The sequence below is a fragment of the Stegostoma tigrinum genome, chromosome 5 (assembly GCF_030684315.1).
Source record: "Stegostoma tigrinum isolate sSteTig4 chromosome 5, sSteTig4.hap1, whole genome shotgun sequence".
NCBI lineage: Eukaryota > Metazoa > Chordata > Chondrichthyes > Orectolobiformes > Stegostomatidae > Stegostoma > Stegostoma tigrinum.
The window spans coordinates 127,176,089-127,200,287 of record NC_081358.1 but is presented as its reverse complement, the minus strand read 5'-3'; the positions used below and the strand labels follow the sequence as shown (position 1 = coordinate 127,200,287).

The following is a 24,199-nucleotide window of genomic DNA, read 5'->3' as shown; positions in this document are numbered from 1 at the left end:
TTTTCTTTGTATTGTGAAGTGAACATCAGTCAGAGGCTTTCTCTTTTTTCATCCAGCGAGCTTTGGAAAAGGAATTGAATGAATATTTGAGAAGGATAAAAGTTTCAGAGTAAGAGTGGGTTTGGTGGGGAGGGTGCAGGAAAGAAGTGAAATTACCTGGACAGATCTTTGTGTAATTGGATGACCAGAATGCTGCCTCTGCTTGCCAGTGCTATCAAGCAGCCACTGCTCAGCAATAACCCGCTCAGTGACGCACAGTTTGGGTTCCCCCAGGGCCACTCAGCTCCTGACCTCATTCCAGCCTTGGTTCACACATGGACGTAAGAGCTGAATTCCAGACGTGAGGTGAGAGTGACAGCCCTTGACATCAAGGCTGCATTCAACTGAGTGTGGCATCAAGGAACCCCCTAGCAAAACTGGAATCCATGGCAATCAGGGGTCAAACTCTCCGGTGGGTTGAGACATACCTGGCACGTTGAAAGATGGTTGTGGTTGTTGTAGATCAGTTGTCTTAGCTCCAGGATACCTCTGCAGGAGTTCCGCAGGGTAGTGTCCTGGCCTTATTGATGACTTTCCCTCAATCATGAGGTCAGAAGTGGGCATGTTCACCAATGATTGTACAATGTTCAGCACCACTTGCAATTCCTCAGATACTGAAACAATCTGTGTTCAAATATGACAAGATCTGGACAATACTCAAACTTAGGTTGACAAGTGGCAAGCAACATTTGTGCCACACAATTGCCAGGTAATGCCCGTCTTCAATAAGAGAAAATCTAACCTTTGTCCCCTAACATTCAATGTTATTACCATCACTGAATCCCCCACTGTTAACATCCTGGAAGTTACCATTTACCCGAACCTCAACTGGACTTCCATCTAGAAAGACAAGGGACACAGATGCCTGGGAACATCACTCCATGCAAGTTCACCTCCTAGCCACTCACCATCCTGACTTGGAAATGTATCACCAAACGGCCCAACCCACCCAAATATTTTGGGCGGCACGGTGGCTCAGTGGTTAGCACTGCAGCCTCACAGCGCCAGGGACCCGGGTTCGATTCCAGCCTCGGGCAACTGTCTGTGTGGAGTTTGCACATTCTCCCCTGTGCCTGCGTGGGTTTCCTCTGGGTGCTCCGGTTTCCTCCCACAGTCCAAAGATGTGCAGGTTAGGCGGATTGGCCATGCTAAATTGCCCATAGTGTTCAGGGTTGTGTGGGTAGTCGGGGGATGGGTCTGGGTGGGAAGCTCCAAGAGGCGGTTGTGGACTTGTTGGGCCAAAGGGCCTGTTTCCACACTGTAGGGAATCTAATCTAATCCCTTCAGTGCCACTGGGTCAAAATCCTGGAATTCCCTCCCTAATGGCACTGTGTGCTAACCCAAAACAGGAAGACTGCGGCAGTTCAAGAAGGCAGCTCACCATCACCTTCTCAAGGGCAATTATGGACAGTCAATAAATGCTGGATCTACTAATGACCCTCACATCCCACGAATGAAAAAAAAACTTCCAAAGCATGTTATCTACAAAGGAGAAATTATCTCAACTCCCAAATGATGGTCAATCCCACCAGAGCAAGAGCAAGGTCTACAAATACTACCAAAATCTATGGCTAATAGTCGATTTATTTTGAATTTTTGTTATGTCATCTTGGAGCCAACTCAACCAATTTACCTCCTCTTCCTCCCTCCCAAGTGATCTGGCATAAAATTACATTGACTGTGCATTGCATAAACGGCCCAACCCACCCGCGATCATTGTTTATATCCCAGAAGAACCTTCTTCCATCAAATTACATCTTACCCTGTCAGCATACTATTCTGTTCCTTTCTGCCTCATGCATTTACCTTACCCTTGAAGATACAACTGTGACAAATCACACTGCAAAAATAGAGGGAATTGTGACAACTGTGTACTGGTAGCAAAAGCTTTACACGATATATTATTGCAATTAAAAGACCACAACACTGGTTTTCTCTTAATATCTGCAGGATGTGCAAACGACCCTGCATAGGAACACATGGATGTTCAGACATTTGGGAGAAAATGGCTAGTTCGGAATTTTTGGTCCTTCGCTTTTCGAATACAAGGTAAACTGTACAAGATAAGGTTGCACACAATGAGATGGCTCCACGACATGTCGGTGTTTCAGTAGATCTTATTTTAACCGCGATCATTTTTAAAAAACAAAATAGGTCTACATTGCTGCATCTGGTAAACGTCTGTTTCACCGCAATCGTCAACAATCCCACGACAGTGTGAATCGAATAGCAAGCATCTTTACCTTGAAAGACATCCTGCTGCAATTTCTAGAAGTGATATGAAGCTAAAGGTGACCTACGCCTTGTTGTATGCTTTCACAGAATTAGGAGTCTGACTGTAAACGAATGAAGCGGTTCAGTCCTGCAGAATATCCGGCAGCAACATCCCGAATCAATAATGAATTGACTGCTGAATGAAGAGCCTGCTCCAGCCCAGGTCCGCCCAAGCAGCAGCTGACTGCGCGTTGTTTTTGTGGATCTGGCAGGCCGTCTCCAAACCTCATTCTTACTGAGTGAAAGAAGTTTATAGCACAGGACACCGTGCATGTGACAGAGCTACTTATTCTCAATTCCATATAACTTCTACACAGAAATCTACTGCTATACAGCGAGGGAGCAAGGCGCTACAGATAAAGGGGAACTCTTGCATATACATCCCAGCGGTACGGAATCGGTGGGCAATTTTATATTGTATGATCACTTAGACTTCTGGAAGGCATCTGTTAAAATGCTGCCTCATGGATTAGGGGATAGCACGTTAGCATGGAAACATACAAGATAGGAACAGGAGGAGGCCATTCGGCCCTTTGAGCCTGCACCATTACTTTTCACAATTATGGCCGATCGTCCAACTCAATAGTCTAATTCTGCTTTCTCACCATAACCTTTGACCCCAATCACCCCAAGTGCTATAATTAGTCGCCTCTTGAATAGATTCAGTGTTTTGGCATCAATTACTTCCAGGGATAATGATTTCCACAGGCTCACCACTCTCTGGGTGAAGAAATGTCTCCTCATCTCCGTCCTAAGTCGTCTACCTCAAATCCTCATACTGTGAGCCCTTGTTCCGGACACACCCACCATGAGGAACCCCCTCCCTGCATCTACCCTGTCCAGTCCTGTTAGAATATTATAAGTCTCTATGAGATACCCCAGCCCTAATTCGTCTGAACTCCAGCGAAAACAATCACAGCCAATCACCCTCAAGAACAAATGTATCCTTCCCCAGAAAAAGAGACCAAAACTGCACACAATATTCCAGGTGTGATCTCACCAAGGCCCTGTACAATTGCAACAACACGTCCCTGCTCCTGTACTCGAAGCCTCTCGCAATGAAGGCCAACATCCCATTTACCCTCTGTACCGCCTGCTGCACCTGTATGCTTACCTCCAGCAACTGGTGCACAAGGATGCCCAGGTCCCACTGCACACTCCCTTCTTCCAGTTTACAGCCACTCTTGCTTTTCCTTCCAAAGCGAATAACCTCACATTTATCCAAGTTATACTGCATTTGCCTTTGATTTGGCCGCTCACCCAACCTGTTGAGATAATGCTGAAGAATCTCTGCATCCTTGTCGCAGTTCACTCTCCCATCTAATTTGGTATCGAATGCAAACTTGAAGATGGTATATTTTGTTCCCTCATCCAAATCATTAGTATATATGGTGAATAGCTGGGGTCCCAGCATCAATCCCTGTGGCACCCCACGAGCTACTGCCTGCCAATTTGAAAAGGACCTGTTAATTCCTACTCTTTGTTACCTCTTTGCCAGCCAGTTTCCAATCCGTCTCAATACATTAACCTGCTAATGGAAAGCAACAAGTAGATATAAATGGGTCATTTTCTGGTTGGCAAGATATAACAAGTGGTGTGCCACAGAGTTTGGTGTTCAGACCACAACTGTTTACACGTTATTTAAATAGCTAGGATGAAAGGATAGATGGTTTGGCTGAGAAATTTGCTGATAACACAAAGGTAGGAATGTGTGACGATATTGTAGCTTTAAGAGGTGTGTTTGTCCTGTTGCTTTGAAAGAGAGATTGGGTGCGGAGCAGTCTATGTAAAGATAAACAACTTGTGAAGCCTTGTATGTTTTTTGTTTAAGCAGGAATAATAGAAGCATCCTGAATGGGTTTAGTCAATCTCCCAACACAGTGCTCCAAACATGGCCTTCCCAATGTCTTGTACAGCCATAACACGATGTCTCAACTTCTTTACTCAGTGTGCTAACTGATGAAGGCAAGTGTGCCAAATGCCTTCTTTACCACACAGTAGGAGCAAATTGCTGCAGATGCTGGAATCTGTACTGAAAACAAAAAATGCTGGACATCACAGCAGGTCAGGCAGCGTCCTTGGAGAATAAGCAAGCTAACGATTCTAGTGTGGATGACTCTTAATCAGAGATGAAGTGGAGCATGGAAGGGGCAGCATTTATGCAACAGTGGGGGGGGGGCAGGGTCGGGCTGCTGGGGGAGAAAGGATGTTGATAAGTGGAAAACCTGTGTACCTGTGACACCACATGCAAGGCATTATGTACCTGCACCCCTCAGTCTCTCTGTTTGAGAACACTCCCCAGGGCCTGACCATTAACTATGTAAATTCTGCCCTGGTTTGGTTGGCCAAAGTGCAACTCCTCACATTTATCTGCATTAAAATCCACCTGCTATTCCTCAGCCCAATGGCACAGTTGACCAAGATCCTGCGGTACTCTTAGATAACCTTCTTCACTGTCCACTATACCACCAATTTTGGAGTCATCTGCAAACTTACTAACCATACCTCCTGTATTCTTATCCAAGTTGTTTATATAAATGATGAGCAACAGCAGACATATCACTGATAATGGGAACTGCAGATGCTGGAGAATCCGAGAGAACAAAGTGTGGAGCTGGATGAACACAGCAGGCCAAGCAGCATCCCAGGAGCACAAAAACTGACATTTCTGGCCTAGACCCTTCATCAGAGAGGGGGATGGGGAGAGGATTCTGAAATAAATAGGGAGAGAGGGTGAAGCAGACTGAAGATGGATAGAGGAGAAGATAGGTGGAGAGGAGAGTATAGGTGGGGAGGTAGGGAGGGGATAGGTCAAAGGGGCGGGATGAGGTTAGTAGGTCGGAAATGGAGGTGCAGCTTGGGTTGGGAGGAGGGGATAGGTGAGAGGAAGGACAGGTTAGGGAGGTGGGGACGAGCTGGGCTGGTTTTGGGATGCGGTGGGGAAAGGGGAGATTTTGAAGCTGGTGAAGTCCACAGTAATACCATTGGGCTGCAGGGTTCCCAAGCGGAATATGAGTTGCTGTTCCTGCAACCTTTGGGTGGCATCATTATGGCACTGCAGGAGGCCCAGGATAAACAGGTCCCCTCCCTACCTCCCCACCTATACTTTCCTCTCCACCTATCTTCTCCTCTATCCATCTTTGGTCCGCCTCCCCCTCTCTCCCTATTTATTTCAGAACTCTCTTCCCCCTCCCCCTTTTCTGATGAAGGGTCTAGGCCTGAAACGTCAGCTTTTGTGCTCCTAAGATGCTGCTTGGCCTGGTGTGTTCATCCAACTTCACACTTTGTTATTATAGCAGACCTATCACTAATCCTTTTGACACAATGCTGGTCACAGGCCTTCAATGTGAACAACAATTCTATACCACCACCCTCTGTCTTTCCTGTCAAGCCAATTTTGTATCCAGTTGGCTAGCTGTCTTGGAATCTCATCTGATCTTACCTTACTAAACAGTCTATTATGTGGACCCTGTCAAAGGTCTTGCCAAAGTCTATATAGACTATGTCCACCTCTCTGCATTCATGTATCTTCCTGCTCAACTCTTCAAAAAATTCAATTGAGTGTTTGTGAGACACACAGACAAAGCTAACTACCTCTAATCAGTCCTTCCCTCTCCAAATGCATGTAGATCCTGTCTCTTATGATCCCCTTCAACAACTTAGCCACGACTGATGTCAGGCTCACTGGCCTGTAGTTCACTGGCTTTTCCTTACAGCCTTTCTGAAATAATGGCGCAACATTAGTCACACCCGGTCTTCCACCGTCTCACTCATGGCTGTCAACAACACAAATATCTCTGCTAGGGGCCCCTCTTGCTACAATGTCCTGGGAGACACTTGTTCGGGTCCTCAGAATTTAGCTACCTATAGACATTTTACGACCTGCAGCACCTCCTCTTCTGTAATATGGGCTCTTTCAAGACATCACTATTCATTCCCCGAGTTCCCTAGCTTCCATATCTTTCTCTATAGTAAATACTGACGCAAAATATTTGTTTAGGATCTCACTATCACCTGTGGTTCCACACGTAGATGGCTTCATTGATCTTTAAGGGGCCCTATTCTTTCCCTAGCTGTTCTTTTTCGCTTAGTGGACTTGTAGAATCTCTTTGGACTCTCCTTGAATTTGTTAGCCAAAACTATCTTGTATTCACTATTTGCCCTCCTGATCTCCTCCTAAGTGTAATTCTACACCCCCTATATTTCCCAAGAAATTCACTTGATTCCAGCTGTCTAGAACTGACAAATGCCTCCTTCTATTTCTTGACTAGAGCCTGAATATTTCAGTTCATCCAGTGCCCCCTGATCCTGCAGCCTTGCCTTTCTCAGATAATAAAATGTGAGGCTGGACGAACACAGCAGGCCAAGCAGCATCTCAGGAGCACAAAAGCTGACGTTTCGGGCCTAGACCCTTCATCAGAGAGGGGGATGGGGGGAGGGAACTGGAATAAATAGGGAGAGAGGGGGAGGCGGACCGAAGATGGAGAGTAAAGAAGATAGGTGGAGAGAGTGTAGGTGGGGAGGTAGGGAGGGGATAGGTCAGTCCAGGGAAGACGGACAGGTCAAGGAGGTGGGATGAGGTTAGTAGGTAGCGGGGGGTGCGGCTTGGGGTGGGAGGAAGGGATGGGTGAGAGGAAGAACCGGTTAGGGAGGCAGAGACAGGTTGGACTGGTTTTGGGATGCAATGGGTGGGGGGGAAGAGCTGGGCTGGTTGTGTGGTGCAGTGGGGGGAGGGGACGAACTGGGCTGGTTGAGGGATGCAGTCGGGGAAGGGGAGATTTTGAAGCTGGTGAAGTCCACATTGATACCATATGGCTGCAGGGTTCCCAGGCGGAATATGAGTTGCTGTTCCTGCAACCTTCGGGTGGCATCATTGTGGCAGTGCAGGAGGCCCATGATGGACATGTCATCAAGAGAATGGGAGGGGGAGTGGAAATGGTTTGCGACTGGGAGGTGCAGTTGTTTTTTGCGAACTGAGCGGAGGTGTTCTGCAAAGCGGTCCCCAAGCCTCCGCTTGGTTTCCCCAATGTAGAGGAAGCCGCACCGAGTACAGTGGATGCAGTATACCACATTGGCAGATGTGCAGGTGAACCTCTGCTTGATGTGGAATGTCATCTTGGGGCCTGGGATGGGGGTGAGGGAGGAGGTGTGGGGGCAAGTGTAGCACTTCCTGCGGTTGCAGGGGAAGGTGCCGGGTGTGGTGGGGTTGGAGGGCAGTGTGGAGCGAACAAGGGAGTCACGGAGAGAGTGGTCTCTCCGGAAAGCAGACAGGGGAGGGGATGGAAAAATGTCTTGGGTGGTGGGGTCGGATTGTAAATGGCGGAAGTGTCGGAGGATAATGCGTTGTATCCGGAGGTTGGTAGGGTGGTGTGTGAGAACGAGGGGGATCCTCTTGGGGCGGTTGTGGCGGGGGCGGGGTGTGAGGGATGTGTCGCGGGAAATGCGGGAGACGCGGTCAAGGGCGTTCTCGATCACCGTGGGGGGAAAGTTGCGGTCCATAAAGAACTTGGACATCTGGGATGTGCGGGAGTGGAATGTCTTGTCGTGGGAGCAGATGCGGCGGAGGCGGAGGAATTGGGAATCCCAGGCCCCAAGATGACATTCCACATCAAGCAGAGGTTCACCTGCACATCTGCCAATGTGGTATACTGCATCCACTGTACCCGGTGCGGCTTCCTCTACATTGGGGAAACCAAGCGGAGGCTTGGGGACCGCTTTGCAGAACACCTCCGCTCAGTTCGCAAAAAACAACTGCACCTCCCAGTCGCAAACCATTTCCACTCCCCCTCCCATTCTCTAGATGACATGTCCATCATGGGCCTCCTGCACTGCCACAATGATGCCCCCCGAAGGTTGCAGGAACAGCAACTCATATTCCGCCTGGGAACCCTGCAGCCATATGGTATCAATGTGGACTTCACCAGCTTCAAAATCTCCCCTTCCCCGACTGCATCCCTCAACCAGCCCAGTTCGTCCCCTCCCCCCACTGCACCACACAACCAGCCCAGCTCTTCCCCCCCCACCCACTGCATCCCAAAACCAGTCCAACCTGTCTCTGCCTCCCTAACCGGTTCTTCCTCTCACCCATCCCTTCCTCCCACCCCAAGCCGCACCCCCCGCTACCTACTAACCTCATCCCACCTCCTTGACCTGTCCGTCTTCCCTGGACTGACCTATCCCCTCCCTACCTCCCCACCTACACTCTCTCCACCTATCTTCTTTACTCTCCATCTTCGGTCCGCCTCCCCCTCTCTCCCTATTTATTCCAGTTCCCTCCCCCCATCCCCCTCTCTGATGAAGGGTCTAGGCCCGAAACGTCAGCTTTTGTGCTCCTGAGATGCTGCTTGGCCTGCTGTGTTCGTCCAGCCTCACATTTTATTATCTTGGAATCTCCAGCATCTGCAGTTCCCATCATCTCTGAGCCTTGCCTTTCTCACTTCTTTCCTTAACTCATTTGTGGGACGTGGGTGCCGCTGGCTGAGCCAGAATTTTTTGCCCATCCCTAGTCACTCTTGAGTAGGTGGTGGTGAGTTGCCTTCTTGAATTGCTGTAGTCCACCTGCTGTGGGTTGGCCTACTATGCCATTTAGGGAGGGAATTCCAGGATTTTGATCCAGTAATTGTGAAGGAACGGTAAAACATTTCCAAATAAGGATGGTGAGTGGCTTGGAGGTGACTTGGAAATTGGGTGGTGCTCCCAGGCATCTGCATCCCTTGTTCTTCTGGATGGAAGTGGTTGTGGGTTGGGAAGATGCTGTCTGAGGATCTTCGGTGAATTTATGAGGTGCATCTTGTAGATGGTACACGCGGCTGCGACTGAGCGTCAGTGCTGGAGGGAGTGGATGTTTGTGGATGTGGTGCCAATCAAGCGGCTGCTTTGTCCTGGATGGTGTTGAGCTTCTTGAGTGTTATTGGGGCTGCACTCATCCAGGCAAGTGGGGAGTATTCCATCACACTCCTGGCTTGTGCCTGGTAGGTGGTGGACAGGCTTTGGGGAGTCAGGAGGTGAGTTGCTTGCTGCACTATTCCTAGCTTCTGACCACTCTTGTGGCCATTGCATTTATGCAGTGAGTCCAGCTGAGTTTCTGGTCAATGATAATCCCCAGAATATCGATAGCAGGCGATTCAGTGATGGTAACACCATTGAATGCCGAGGGATGGTGGTTACATTGTCTCTTATTGGTGATGGTCACAGCCTGGCATTTGAGTGGCACGAATGTCACTTGAGACTTGTCAGCCTAAGCCTGGATATTGTCCAGATCTGGTTGCATTTGGGCATGGGCTGCTTCAGTGTCTGAGGAGTCATGAATGGTTCTGAACATTATGCAATCATTGGTGAACATCCCACTTCTGACCTAATGATGGAGTGAAGGTCATTGATAAAGCAGCTGAAGATGTTTGGACCAAGGAAACTCACCTGAGGAACTCCTGCCGAGATGTCCTGGAGCTGAGATGACTGACCTCCAACAACCACAACTATCTTCCCATGTGTCAGGTATGACTCCACCCACCGGAGAGTTTGCCCCAAAACCAATTGATTCCAGTTTTGCTCGGGCTCCTTGATGCCACATTCAGTCAAATGCAGCCTTGATAACTCAGGCTGAGTCTCACCTCCCCTCTGGAATTCAGCTCTTTTGCCCATGTTTGAACCAAGTTAGTGAGGTCAGGAGCTGAGTTGCCCTGGCAGAACCCAAACTGGGCATCACTGACCAAGTTGTTGCTGAGCAGGTGCTGTTTGATAGCACTGTTACTGATACCTTCCATCAGTTAACTGATGATCAAGAGTAGACTGATGGGGTGGTTATTGACTGCATTGGATTTGTCCCGCATTTATGTTCAGGACATATTTAGGAGGTTTTCCACCTTGTCAGGTGGATGACAGTGTTGTAAGTCTACTGAAGAGCTTAGCTAGGGGCGCTGCAAGTTCTGGAGTACAAGTTGTCAAGACTATTGCTAGAATATTGTCAGGGCCCATAGTCTGTGCAGTATCCAGTGTCTCCATCCATCTCTTGCTATCACGTCAAGTGAATTGAATTGGCTGAAGACTGGTGTCTGTGATGCTGGGGACCGCTGGAGGAGGCCGAGATGGATTATCCACTCGGCACTTCTGGCTGATGATTGCTGCGAATGCTCCAGCCTTATCTTTTGCACTCATGTGCTGGGCTCTTCCATCATTGAGGATGGGGACATTTGTGGAGCCTTCTCCTCCAGTGAGTTGTTTAATTGTCCACTAACATTCACGACTGGATGTGGCAGGACAGCAGAGCTTAGATCTGATCTGTTGGTTGTGGGATCATCTAGCTCCGTCTGTCACTTGCTGCTTGTGCTGTTTGGTGTGCAAGTAGTCCTGTTTGGTGGCTTCATTAGGTTGACATCTCATCTTCAGGTATGCCAGATGCTGCTGTTGGTATACTCTCCTACAATCTCCATTGAACCAGGCTTGATAATGATGGTTGAGTGTGGGATATGCCTGGCTATGAGGTTTACAGATTGTGGTGGAGCACAATTCTGCTGGTATTGAGGGCCCACAGTGCCTCATGGATACACAGTCTTGAGATGCTAGACCTGTTTGAAATCTGTGCAATTGGGCACAGTGATAGTGCCACATGACACAATGGAAGTTATTCCCATTGTGAAGGTGGGACTTCATCTCCACAAGGACTGTGCAGAGGTCAATCTTACCCATATCTCTTGGACAGATGCATCTGCATCTGGCAGATTGGTAAGGATGAGGTCAAGTATGTTTTTCCCTCTTGTTAGTTCCCCCACCACCTGCTGGATTCAGTCCAGCAGCAATGTCCTTTAGGACCCAACTAGCTCGATCTGTGTTACTGCTGCTGAGCCACTCTCGGTTGTGGACACTGAAATATCCTACCCAGAATACATTTTGTGCCCTTGCCATCCTCAGAGCCTTCTCTAAATGTTGTTCAATGTGGAAGAGTACTGATTCATCAGTTGAGGGAGGACAGTACGTAATAATCAGCAAGAGGTTTCCTTGCCAATATTTAACCTTAAGCCATGAAACTTCATGAGGTCTGGAGTCAATGTTGAGGGCTCCCTGGATAACTCCATCTCGACTGTATACCCCTGTGCTCTTACCTCTGGGTCTGTCCTGCCACTGGGACAGGACTTATCCAGGGATGGTGGTATCTGGGACATTGTCTGTAAGGTATGATTCTGTGAGTACGACTACATCAGCCTGTTGCTTGACTGTTCTATGAGACAGCTCTCCCCATTTTGGCACTAGCCCCCAAATGTTAGTAAGGAGGACTTTGCAGGGTCAACAGGGTTGTTTCTGTCGTTGTCTTTTCTGGTGCCGAGGTCGATGCCGGGTGATCCATCCAGGTTCATTTCTTTGAGACTTTGTAGCGATTGGTACAACTGAGTGGCTTGTTTGGCCATTTCAGACGGAAATTGAAAGTCAACCACATTGTTGTGGGTCTGGAGTCACATGTAGATCAGACCAGGTGAGGGTGGCAGATTTCCTTCCCTAAAGGACATTAGTGAACCACATGGGTTTTTCCGACAGTCAACAATGATTTCATGATCATCAGTAGATTCTCAATTCCAGATTTTTTTTCATTGAATTTAAATACTGCGTATCTGCCATGGTGGGATTCGAATCCTGATCCCTAGAGATTAGCTGGATCAATAGCCTAGTGATGATACCACTAGGCCATTGCCTTCCCTGCAAAAACACTAAACGGAACATCCTTCCCTGACTATGAAATGTGAGGCTGGATGAACACAGCAGGCCCAGCAGCATCTCAGGAGCACAAAAGCTGACGTTTCAGGCCTAGACCCTTCATCAGAGAGGGGGATGGGGAGAGGGAGCTGGAATAAATAGGGAGAGAGGGGGAGGCGGATCAAAGATGTATAGAGGAGAAGATAAGTGGAGAGGAGAGTATAGGAGGGGAGGTAGGGAGGGAGTAGGTCAGTCCAGGGAGGATGGATAGGTCAAGGGGGTGGGATGAGGTTAGTAGGTGGGAAATGGAGGTACGGCTTGAGGTGGGAGGAGGGAATAGGTGAGAGGAAGAACAGGTTAGGGAGGTGGGGACGAGCTGGGCTGGTTTTGGGATGCAGTGGGGGGAGGGGAGATTTTGAAGCTGGTGAAGTCCACAGTGATACCATTGGGCTGCAGGGTTCCCAAGCGGAATATGAGTTGCTGTTCCTGCAACCTTCGGGTGGCATCATTGTGCACTGCAGGAGGCCCATGATGGACATGTTGTCTGAGGAATGGGAGGGGGAGTTGAAATGGTTCGCGACTGGGAGGTACAGTTGTTTATTGCGAACCGAGCGGAGGTGTTCTGCAAAGCGGTCCCCAAGCCTCTGCTTGGTTTCCCCGATGTAGAGGAAGCCACACCGGGTACAGTGCATACAGTATACCACATTGGCAGATGTGCAGGTGAACATCTGCTTAATATGGAAAGTCATCTTGGGGCCTGGGATGGGGGTGAGGGAGAAGGTGTGGGGGCAAGTGTAGCATTTCCTGCGATTGCAGGGGAAGGTGCCGGGTGTGGTGGGGTTGGAGGGCAGTGTGGAGCGAACAAGGGAGTCCCAGAGGGAGTGGTCTCTCCGGAAAGCAGACAGGGGAGGGGATGGAAAAATGTCTTGGGTGGTGGGGTCGGATTGTAAATGGCGGAAGTGTCCGAGGATGATGCGTTGTATCCGGAGGTTGGTAGGGTGGTGTGTGAGAACGAGGGGGATCCTCTTGGGGCGGTTGTGGTGGGGGCGGGGTGTGAGGGATGTGTTGCGGGAAATACGGGAGACCCGGTCAAGGGCGTTCTTGACCACTGTGGGGGGGAAAGTTGCGGTCCATGAAGAACTTGGACATCTGGGATGTGCGGGAGTGGAATGCCTCATCCTGGGAGCAGATGCGGTGGAGGCGGAGGAATTGGGAATAGGGGATGGAATTTTTGCAGGAGGGTGGGTGGGAGGAGGTGTATTCTAGGTAGTTGTGGGAGTCGGTGGCTGCCAGGTTTCACAAACCCCAGGAATTTACCAAATGTTTGAGGCTGAATGATGATGATTTGTTATCACTTGTACTCTGTAACGAACCACACCGTAACAAACAAGCAAAAGCTTCAACTGTCGATGTAATCCAGTGCCGTTTTGAATAATTAAGAATGGAAAGGTAAAGTTGAAAGAAAGTCCATCTTTGTTCTGCCTCCTCTGCCATGAGCTCTGAGTCCTGAGCTGGCCGACTGACACCTGCACCAACACCCCTCTGCTACCTTTGCCAGACCCACCAACGTCGGTGTCGCCAATCTTCAGTCGCGATCTCTTCACCGCTTGGCCCATCTAACTGACATGCTGCTGATGCCAGGTCCCGTGCTGAACCCACACTCACCCTGCAACCAGCAGCCCCAGCTCTGCTGCTGCCACCACCCACTGACACCTGGAGCTTTCGCTCTGCACCTACCACAAATAGAGTCCCTGGCTATGCTGTCAGGCCAGGCCGTCATCTCACTAAGGTTTCTGCTCTCCACTGCAATGTCACCTTCTCTGCTGTCAACAGGAAGAAGATGAAGAAAAAGAAAAGTAAAGATGACAAAAAGGGTAAGGAAAGAAGGGAGGAAGCTGACAGGCCCAGGAGTCTGAACACTGCTGACCTTGCTGGCTAGGAGGCCAAGCCTGGGAATTCAGCAATTACGTGGATGAGTGCAGTTCCCTGCTGCAGTGAGCTGGCCTATTAACTCTTACTGAACAATGAACCGCTCAGAAAGTAGATTCCAGTGAAGGCCATACCATTTTGAGCACATGGCTTCCTTCACCTGACAAAGGAGCAGTGCTATGAAAGCTTGTGATTTCAAATCAACCTGATGGACTGTAACCTAGTGTCATGTGACTTCTGACCTGAATCCAGATAACAGATCACCCTGCCAATTTCTGGGCAAAATTTCAAAATCATCAAAGTTTCTATTCTTTAACTCCCTGTCTTCATAGAGATCAGGAGCCAAACTGATGAAAATGAGGTCCTTACCCATTGCTGATTAATTATTAATATACTATTCGGGTTTCTTTGTCTGAGAGAATATTACTCCTATAGGGGGCAGTGTGAGCTAACATTACTCAACAGCTCAGCTCCTCCATGATGTCTATGTAAGAAGTGATTAACAGGGATCTGAAGGAATATGTTTCTGTCTGAGCAAGGCCATTTAAATCCATAAAGATTCAGGATCTCTTAATAAAAGGACTATGCTTACTGTTTAAAAATGAGCATATCATAAGATAATGATTTTGATGAATTGTAACTTTTAACAAATCAGCTATGTTCTTCCCACCTCGTTACTTCCCTTTTCTACTCTGTCTTGCTCCATTCTTCCGTGGCTCCAGCCTTCCACCCCAGCCCACTCGTCACTCTGAGTCCAATTATTCAACCATCCTCTAATGGTGTTCAAACTGAAGACCTCTTTGTTTTGACAATCATTAGCAGAATTGTAACAAACTTTATGCTGCAGAAAGAGGCTATGAATGACATTGAGAAAGGCACGGTAGCTCAGTGGTTAGCCCTGCTGCCTCACAGTACCCGGGTTCAGTTCCACCCTCGAGCAACAGTCTGTGTGGAGTTTGCACATTCTCCCCGTGTCTGCGTGGGTTTCCTCCGGGAGCTCCGGTTTCCTCCCACAGTCCAAAGATGTGCAGGCTAGGTGGACTGGCCATGTTGAATTGCCCGTAGTGTTCAGGGATGTGTAGATTAGGTGGGTTATAGAGGGATGAGTCTGGGAGGGATGCTCTGAGGGTTGGTGTGGAGCTGTAGGGCTGAAGGGCCTGCTCCCACACTGTAGGGATACTATCATATGAAATGATCTATGAACAGGAGCATTGAAGGGACCCATCTGTTCTACTATCTTATTTTAAAGACCGTAAGACTTTGGAGCAGAAGAAGGTCTGCTTTGCCACTCAATGAGATCGTGGCTGATCTGATCATTCTAAGTTGCATTTTTCTGCCTTCTCCCCATATTTCTATATTCCCCTCACAGATTAAAAATTTGTCTATCTCAGCTTTAAATATACCTAATGGCCCCACCTCAACAGCCCACAGATTAAATACTCCCACAGAAAAGTAAAACTCCTTCATATTTCTGTCTTAAATGTGTGACAGTTATTTTGACCACATGCTGCTTGGTCCTGGACTCAAGTGAAAGCAACCTTTCTGCGTCTACCCCTCAAGTACCCTAAGAATCTTCGAGATAGTAAGAACTGCCGATGCTGGAGTCAGAGACAACACAGTAAGGACCTGGAGGAACACAGCAGGCCGGGCAGCATCAGAGGAGCAGGAAAGTTGCTGTTTCAGGTCATGACCCATCTTCAGATATGAGAGATGGATACTGAGCTTGTTCAGGCCACCTACAATGTGTTATTTCAGAATTATTTCAAAACGGAGCAGCGTGGTAGCTGAGTGACACGGTGGCTCACTGGTTAGCACTGCAGCCTCACAGCACCAGGGACCTGGGTTCAATTCCAGCCTCGGGTAACTGTCTGTGTGGAGTTTGCACCTTCTCCCCGTGACTGTGTGGGTTTCCTCCGGGTGCTCCGGGTTCCTCCCACAGTCCAAAGATATGCAGGTTAGGTGGATCGGCCATGCCAAATTGCCTGTAGTGCTCAGGGATGTGTGGGTTATAGGGGAATGGGTCTGGGTGGGATGCTTCAAGGGGTGAACTTGTTGGGCCGAAGGGCCTGTTTCCACACTGTAGGGAATCTAATCTAATCAATGAGTACAGGCCTACTTAACCTTCCATTGTAAGACAGACCCTCCATACCTGAAAGTAGCCTAGTGAAACTTGTTTGGACTGCCTCCAATGCCAGTATATACTTCCTTAGATAAGGGATCCAAAACTGTTTACATTATTCCAACTGTAGTCTGACTAGTTTTAGCAAAACCTCCCCAGTTTTATGCTCAATTTCCTTTTTAATAAAGGCCCACATTGCTTTTGCCTCCCCTACTATTCACTGAAATTGGATGCCAGCTTCTTGTGATTCATACCGTGCCTGGTGATAAGATCATCAGTGCAGCCTCTGATGAAGTGCTATTGTCTTTTGCCGCTTGTTATTTGAAGTCTGGGGTCCATTGATCTGGATTACCTCACTTCCACATTTCCTTCACAGTGGAGTGTATATGGGGCCGAGTTCTGTGCTTTTGTTGGTGGCTTTCTTTGTAGAGTACCAGGGTTCTAGGAAATCCCGTGCTTGTCTCTGCTTTGCTTATCACAGGATCTGTTATTGTTCTCTTCTTAACATAAATCATAGAACATAGACAGTGCAGCACAGTACAGACCTTTTGGCCCATACTGTTGTGCTGACCTATTATCCTACTAAGATCAATCTACCCTGCACACCCTACATTTTACTATCCTCCATGTGCCCATCCAAGACTCGCTTAAAAGTCTCTAAAGTATCTGACTCCACTACCACTGCCAGCAGCGCATTCCGTACGCCCACCACTCTTTTACAAATTTTATTCACAACAAGAAGTCACAACACAGCCAGACACACTAGTCACCCTACTGTACATCGGAGACATATCAGAGATGACCACAAGACTACTCAGAGCCTTAGGTATCAGGGTAGCCCGCAAACCAGTAGGCACCTTGCAACAGCTACTAAAGAATGTAAAGGATCCCATACCTACAACCAATAAAACTAACATAATACACAAGATATTGTGCAAGGACTGTGAAAAACATTACACAGAACAAACTGGAAGAAAATTGATGATAAGGATACATGGAAACCGACTAACCACCAAGAGACACAGCCAATTCTCAGTAGTCTCAATTCACAGGGACAAAGAAGGACATGAATTTGACTGGGACAAAACATCTATAACAGCACGAGTCAAACAAAGACATGCCAGGGAATTCCTGAAGGCCTGGCATTCCAACCGGAATTCTTTCAACAAACACATTAATGGGACCCGATATACAAACTACTGAAAAACAGAACTGAAAGTGATGCCAACCAGCCCAGCAAACCATGGCATATAAATAACAAGCGGGATAAAATACCGACGCTTCACCGGAGGCACACTGTCGATGTTACCCAGCACGGGGACGAAATGTCTGCAATCAAACACACCGGCTCAGTGAGCAAGTTTACAACCTCAACCTGATTGAGTTTTTTGAAGAAATTACCAAGAGGAATGAGTAGTGGATGTGATCTATACGAACTTCAGTAAAATGTTCGACGAGGTTCTTCATGGTAGATCGGTTGCAAGGTTAGATCACATGGAATGCAGGGAGAACTAGCAATTTGGATGCAGAATGGCTTGAAGGTAGAAGACAGAGGATGGTGGTGGAGGGTTGCTTTCCTCTCTGGACGCCTGTAGCCAGTGGTGCACCACAAGGATCAGCACTGGTTCCACTGCTTTTTGTTATTTACCTCAATGATTTGGATGTGAAAAAAGGAGGTACGGTTAGTAAGTTTGCAGATGACACCAAAATTGGAGGTGTAATGACCAGCAAAGAAGGTACCTCGAAGTACAATGGGATGTTGATTAGATGGGCCAATGAGCCAAGGAGTGGCAGATGGAGTTTAATTTAGATAAATGTGAGGTGTTGCATTTTGGAAAGGCAAATCAGAGCATGACTTATACACTAAACGGTATGGGCTTGGGGAGTGTTGCTGAACAAAAAGACCTTGGAGTGCATATTCATAGCTCCTTGAAAGTGGAGTCCCAAGCAGACAGGATAGTGTAGAAGGCATTTGATATGCTTGCCTTTATTGGTCAGTGCTTTGAGTATAGGAGTTGGGAGATCATGTTGCTGCTGTGCAGGAAATTGGTGAGGCCACTGTTGGAATACTGCATGCAACTCTAGTCTCCCTGCTCTAGGAATGATGTGAAACGTGAAAGGGTTCAGAAAAGATTTACAAGGATGCTGCCAGTGTTGGAATGTTTGAGCAAAAGGGAGAGGCTGAGTGACTGGGGCTACATCCCCTACAGTGTCAGAGGCGGAGGGGTGACCTTAAAGAAGTTTATAAAATCATGAGGGATATGGATAGGGTGAATAGCCAAGGTTATTTCCCTGGGATATGGGAGTCCAAAACTAGAGGGCATAGGTTTAAGGTGAGAGGGAAAAGATTTAAAAGGGACATAAGGGGCAACATTTTCATGCAGAGGGTGGAACATATATAGAACAAGCTGCCAGAGGAAGAAGTGGAGGCTGGTACAATTACAACATTTAAAAGGCATCTGGATGGGTACAGGAATAGGAAGGGTTTAGAGGGATATGGGCCAAATGCTGGAAAATGCTGGGACTAGTTTAACTAAGAATATCTGATCTGCATGCTTGAATTGAACCTAAGGGTATGTTTCCATGCTGTACAGCTCTATGACTCTGTGACTCTAAATGCCATATAGAAATCCATATATTACATCGATCGGTTCCTCTTTATGTAAACCTGTTTGTTCCTTCCTCAAAGAACTGCAATAAATTCGTCAGGCATGATTTCTCCATCATAAAGCAATGCTTGATTATATTATGTTTTCTAAATGTTCTGTTAAACTTAAACATCTTCCCAATAACATATGTTAAGCTAACTGGCCTATTATTGCTCCCCCCACTTTTTGAATAATGGTGTTACATCAACAGTTTTCCAATCCTTTGGTATTTTTGCTGAATCTAAGGATTCTTGGAAGATTAGAACCATAGAACTGCAAAAAGGGACTATTCAGCCCTTCTTATCCATGGTGACTCAAAGACACCCAGATGCTTTCTAATCCCATCTTCCTGCACACGGCCCATAGCCTACTCACTTACAACTCTTAAGGTGCAGATCTAGGTACTTGTAAAAAGAGTTTAGGGTCTCTGCCTCCATCACCAACTCAGGCAGTGAATTTCAGACATCCATCCCCCTCTGCATAAAAATGTATTTCCTCACATCCCCTCAAATCCTTCTGCCGCTTAGCTTGAATCTATGACCTCTGGTTTTTGAACTGTCTGCCAAGGAAACCAGGTTCCGCCTGCCTTCTCAATGCCTACCCTCACAGTTTTACATACCTCAATCATGGCACTTTCTCTACCTTCTCTGTTCCAAGGAAAACAGCCTCAATCTCTCCAATCTCTCCTCATAGCTACAATTCTCCAGCCCTGGCAACATTTTAGTAAATCCTCTGTGCACTCTCTCCAGAATTACATCCTTCCTGTGATGTGGTGCACACAATCTCCAGCTGTGGCCTCACTAGTATCTTATACAGTTTCGTCATTATTTCCCTACTTTTGTATTCCATATCTCTGCCAATAATGGAGAGCATTCCATATACTGTCTTTACAACCCTTACCTACCTGTACTGCAACCTTCAGGGACCTGTGTACTTGTACACCGTGATCTCTCACTTCACCTACCCCTCTCAGTATATTTCTGTTTATTGGGTATTCCCTTTTACTGTTTGCCCTCCCTAAATGCACTACCTCACACTTAACAGAGTTGAACTCCATTTGCTACTTTCCTGCCCACTCCACCAACCCATCTATATCATTTTGGTGCTTCCAGCCATCCTCTACAATATGCACCACATGGCCATTTTTATATTGCCCAAATTTCCCAGTGTTGCCCCTCACATTCACAAATTGTTAATGGAAAAACAAAAAGCAGGTGTCCCAATGGTGAGTTCTGTGGAACACCACTGGAAGCAGCTTTTAATTTGCAAGGGCAGGCATTGACTGTAACCCTTTGTTTCCTGCTACGAAACCAACTTTAGATTCAATTCAACACATTACACTGTATCCCTTGGGCGTTTACTTTATTGACCAGTCTAACATGTGGGACCGTGTCAAATACATTACTAAAATCCTCGTAGGCAACATCCACTGCACTACTCTCATCGATCCTCCTTACTAGCAGCTTGGACATTATATCTGTAGCTACTTCTTTTAAAATCCTTCGATGCAATGCATCAGGTCCAGGAGACTTATCGGCCTTTAGTCCCATTAGTCTCCCCAGTACTTTTTTCCCTAGTTATATTTCTTATCCCTTGATTTCTCATTAGCTCTGCAAGATTTTTCTAAGTTTGTTCAGGATATGTGAACAAGGATGAAAGGAAATAGTAAAGATGACACATACGGAGGGTAATAGTCACTCTAAATGAAGGAACAAAAACTTGATATGTAGAATATGATATGAGAAAGTGTGACAGGAGGAATAGAGAAGCTGAATATCGTTTCAATGGGGATTGACTGCAGGAAGCCACAGCACAGAGGCAATTGCCAGTCCTGCACATAGACATAGCATTCAAGTTCAGCAGGTAATTGTGGGGGGGGGGGAGGGAATGGACTGTTGGCCTTTATTTCTAAGGTAATGGAATATAAAAACAGTGAGATCTTGCCAAAACTATACAAGGCGCTAGTTATGCTTGTCAGAAAGGGGGACTTGTAGGTAGTGGTGCTCATGTGCTTCAGCTGCCTTTCTACTTTTAGCTGGTTGGTATTAAAGCTGCTGTTGAAGAAGATTTGGTGAGTTGTGGCAGAGCATCTTACACACGATACATTCTGCTACCACTGTGCATTGGTCGTAAGGAAGAGAATGTTGACAGTTGTGGATGTGGTACGAAGTAAGTGAGCTATTTTGCCATCGATAGTGTTGAGCTTTATAGTGCGTTGTTGGAGCTGTACTCATTCAGGTAAAATTCCTGACTTGTGCCTCTTAGATAGTAGAGAGACCTTGGAGAGACAGGAAGACAGGGTATTCACTGCAGAATTCACAGCTTCTGACTTGCTCTTGTCCTCACAGTATTCATCTGGCTGGTCCAGTTAAGTTTCTGGTTAACAGCAACCCCCAAGGATTTTGTTTATGGAAGATTCAGCAATAGTAATGATACTGAATGTCAAGGGGAAATGACTTGGTTCTGTCTTGTTGGAGATGGAAAGTGGATTGGCATTCATGTTACTTGTTACTCATTGCCCCAGATTTGGATATCATCCAGAGCTTGCTGCATATGTATCCAAGGTCCTGGCTGGTCTTTCAACTACAACCATGGCTATCTTCCAGGCACTGTCAAGTACAAACACTGCCTGCGTCTGTTTGTTTGGAAGCTACCACTGGGTAGGATTTCTCCCAACTGGATCTTCATTCCAGGAGAAGGCCTTCCAGTCACCTCACTAATTCCAGACTGGCATCAGATTCAGCGGGCCTTGAAGAGGCAACGTGGCATCTCACCAGCTCTGTAGATGACTAACAAGGCTCCCATTGCCTTAACAACATTCAGACTGAACGCTCCAGGCTTTAAATCTGAGGAAACATGTTGTTGCCTATTACCCTTCAAGGCAGGTTCCAATCTTTGCAAAAAGAATCATGCTGAAATTTGGTGTGCAGAAGCCTAGATAGAATCTGTAGACAGCTATAATTGCAGTGAGCAAGTGCTGAATGCTTGCTGTTGACTGAAAAGGTTTGGGCCATTGTCTCTAAAAGTTTCTGCAGCACCACTGTTAGGCTGACTGTGGTATAATTTCTGGGCTATGCTGCTTCTTGTGTTCTTTTAAAAAAAAAGCTTAATATTTGGGGTAGCATGGTGGCACAGTGTTTAGCCCTGCTGCTTCGTTATGCCAGGGACATAAGTTCAATTCCAGCCTGGGGTGACTGTCTGCATGAAGTTTGTACATTTTACCCATATTCCTGTGTGAGTTTGCACCAGGTGCTCCAGTTTCCTCCCACAGTCCAAAGGGGTTCGGGTTAGGTGGATTGGCCTTGCTAAATTGCCTGGAATTGTTCTAGGATGTGCAAAATAGGGGGATTAACCATTGTAAATGTGGGATTACAGGGATAGGGCAGAGGGGTAGTTCTGGGTTGGATGTTGTTTGGAGGGTTGGTATAAACTCAATGAGCTAAATAGCTTTCTTCCACATTGTAGGGGTTATATGATTCGCAATCCCAGGGTCCCCCAACATCACCCCTATTTTGTTATACTTTATCTTCGTAAGATTACTAATCTAGAGATGCTCCAAATTTCAACCAGACAATAACCAATTTTGTGATGTTGATTCACTCCCACTGAGAGCGAATTACCAAAATGATGGTTTTACATCCATTACTGATTGGCTAATCCAGCAAATTATAACACTGGTATAAAATGTTTCCTTATTGTCCAGGAGGCATTTTGATACAGAGCATATAAAGAAACAGTTTCCACTGATGGCAGTCAGTAAATAGAGGACACAGATTTAAGATATTTGGCAATAGGCTGGGGGAAAACGTGATGAAAAGCCTTTAGATTGGGTTTATTTATTTATCACGTGTACTAAGTATAGGAATACATAAGTACAACAAAAGTGCACAACATCACCATTCCCTGGTGTCCACTTAGTTACAAAAACAAGAATTAAAAGATTTTAATGGATCCAAAAGGTAAACAAGAAAAAAAAGTCCAGATCTCAGAGTCCCAAGTCCCATCTCCACATGGTGCAGGTGCAGCTCCATTTGATATAACAGCCAGGGGACAGCGGCCGCCGAACCGGCCCCTTTCACTGCCGAACCAGCCCGCTCCCACTGCCGAACCGGCCCCTTTCACCGCCAAACCAGCCCACTCTCACTGCTGAACCAGCCTACTCCCACGGCCGAACCGGCCCACTCTCACTGCTGAACCAGCCTACTCCCACGGCCGAACCAGCCCACTCTCACTGCCGAACCAGCCTACTCCCACTGCCGAAACAGCCCACTCTCACTGCCGAACCAGCCTACTCCCACTGCCGAACCAGCCCACTCCCACTGCCGAACCAGCCCACTCCCACTGCCGAACCGGCTCGCTCCCACTGCCGAACTGGCCCACTCTCACTGCCGAACCGGCCTACTCTCACTGCCGAACCGGCCCACTCCCACTGCCGAACCGGCCCACTCCCACTGCCGAACCAGCCCACTCTCACTGCCGAACCAGCCCGCTCCCACTGCCGAATCAGCCCGCTCTCATTGCCGAACCGGCCCACTCCCACTGACGAACCGGCCCACTCTCACTGCCGAACCGGCCCACTCGGACTGCCGAACCGGCCTACTCTCACTGCCGAACCGGCCCACTCTCACTGCTGAACCGGCCCACTGTCACTGCCGAACCAGCCCACTCTCACCGCCGAACCGGCCTACTCCCACTGCCGAACCGGACTACTCCCACTGCCGAACCGGCCCACTCCCACTGCCGAACCAGCCTAATCTCACTGCCGAACCAGCCCACTCTCACCGCCGAACCGGCCTACTCCCACCGTCGAACCGGACAACTCCCACTGCCGAACCGGCCCACTCCCACTGCCGAACCGGCCCACTCCCACTGCCGAACCAGCCCGCTCCCACTGCCGAACCAGCCCGCTCTCATTGCCGAACCGGCCCACTCCCACTGACGAACCGGCCCACTCTCACTGCCGAACCGGCCCCCTCGGACTGCCGAACCGGCCTACTCTCACTGCCGAACCGGCCCACTCCCACTGCTGAACCGGCCCACTGTCACTGCCGAACCAGCCCACTCTCACCGCCGAACCGGCCTACTCCCACTGCCGAACCGGACTACTCCCACTGCCGAACCGGCCCACTCCCACTGCCGAACCAGCCTAATCTCACTGCCGAACCAGCCCACTCTCACCGCCGAACCGGCCTACTCCCACCGTCGAACCGGACAACTCCCACTGCCGAACCGGCCTACTCCCACTGCCGAACCAGCCCACTCCCACTGCCGAACCGGCCTACTCTCACTGCCGAATCGGCCTACTCCCACTGCCGAACCGGCCCACTCCCACTGCCGAACCGGCCCACTCTCACTGCCGAACTGGCCCACTCTCACTGCCGAACTGGCCCACTCCCACTGCCGAACCGGCCCACTCTCACTGCCGAATCAGCCCACTCTCACCGCCGAACCGGCCTACACCCACCGCCGAACCAGCCCACTCTCACTGCCGAACCGGCCCACTCTC

General features: G+C 48.1%; 1 protein-coding gene across 6 annotated transcripts in view; it reads right to left on the bottom strand.

Moving 5' to 3' along the window:
- ankrd29 (ankyrin repeat domain 29) overlaps positions 1 to 24,199 on the bottom strand; it is a 142,470-nt gene that overhangs the window by 65,310 nt on the left and 52,961 nt on the right. Inside the window, exon 1 of one of the 6 annotated variants that reach the window (XM_048528609.2) lies at positions 2,283 to 2,470. The exons of the other annotated variants lie outside the window; for them this stretch is intronic. Coding sequence (XP_048384566.1) covers positions 2,283 to 2,294 — 12 coding nt within the window. The 5' untranslated portion in view covers positions 2,295 to 2,470. Of the gene's footprint in view, positions 1 to 2,282; positions 2,471 to 24,199 lie in introns of those variants that run through there. 6 annotated transcript variants of the gene reach the window in all.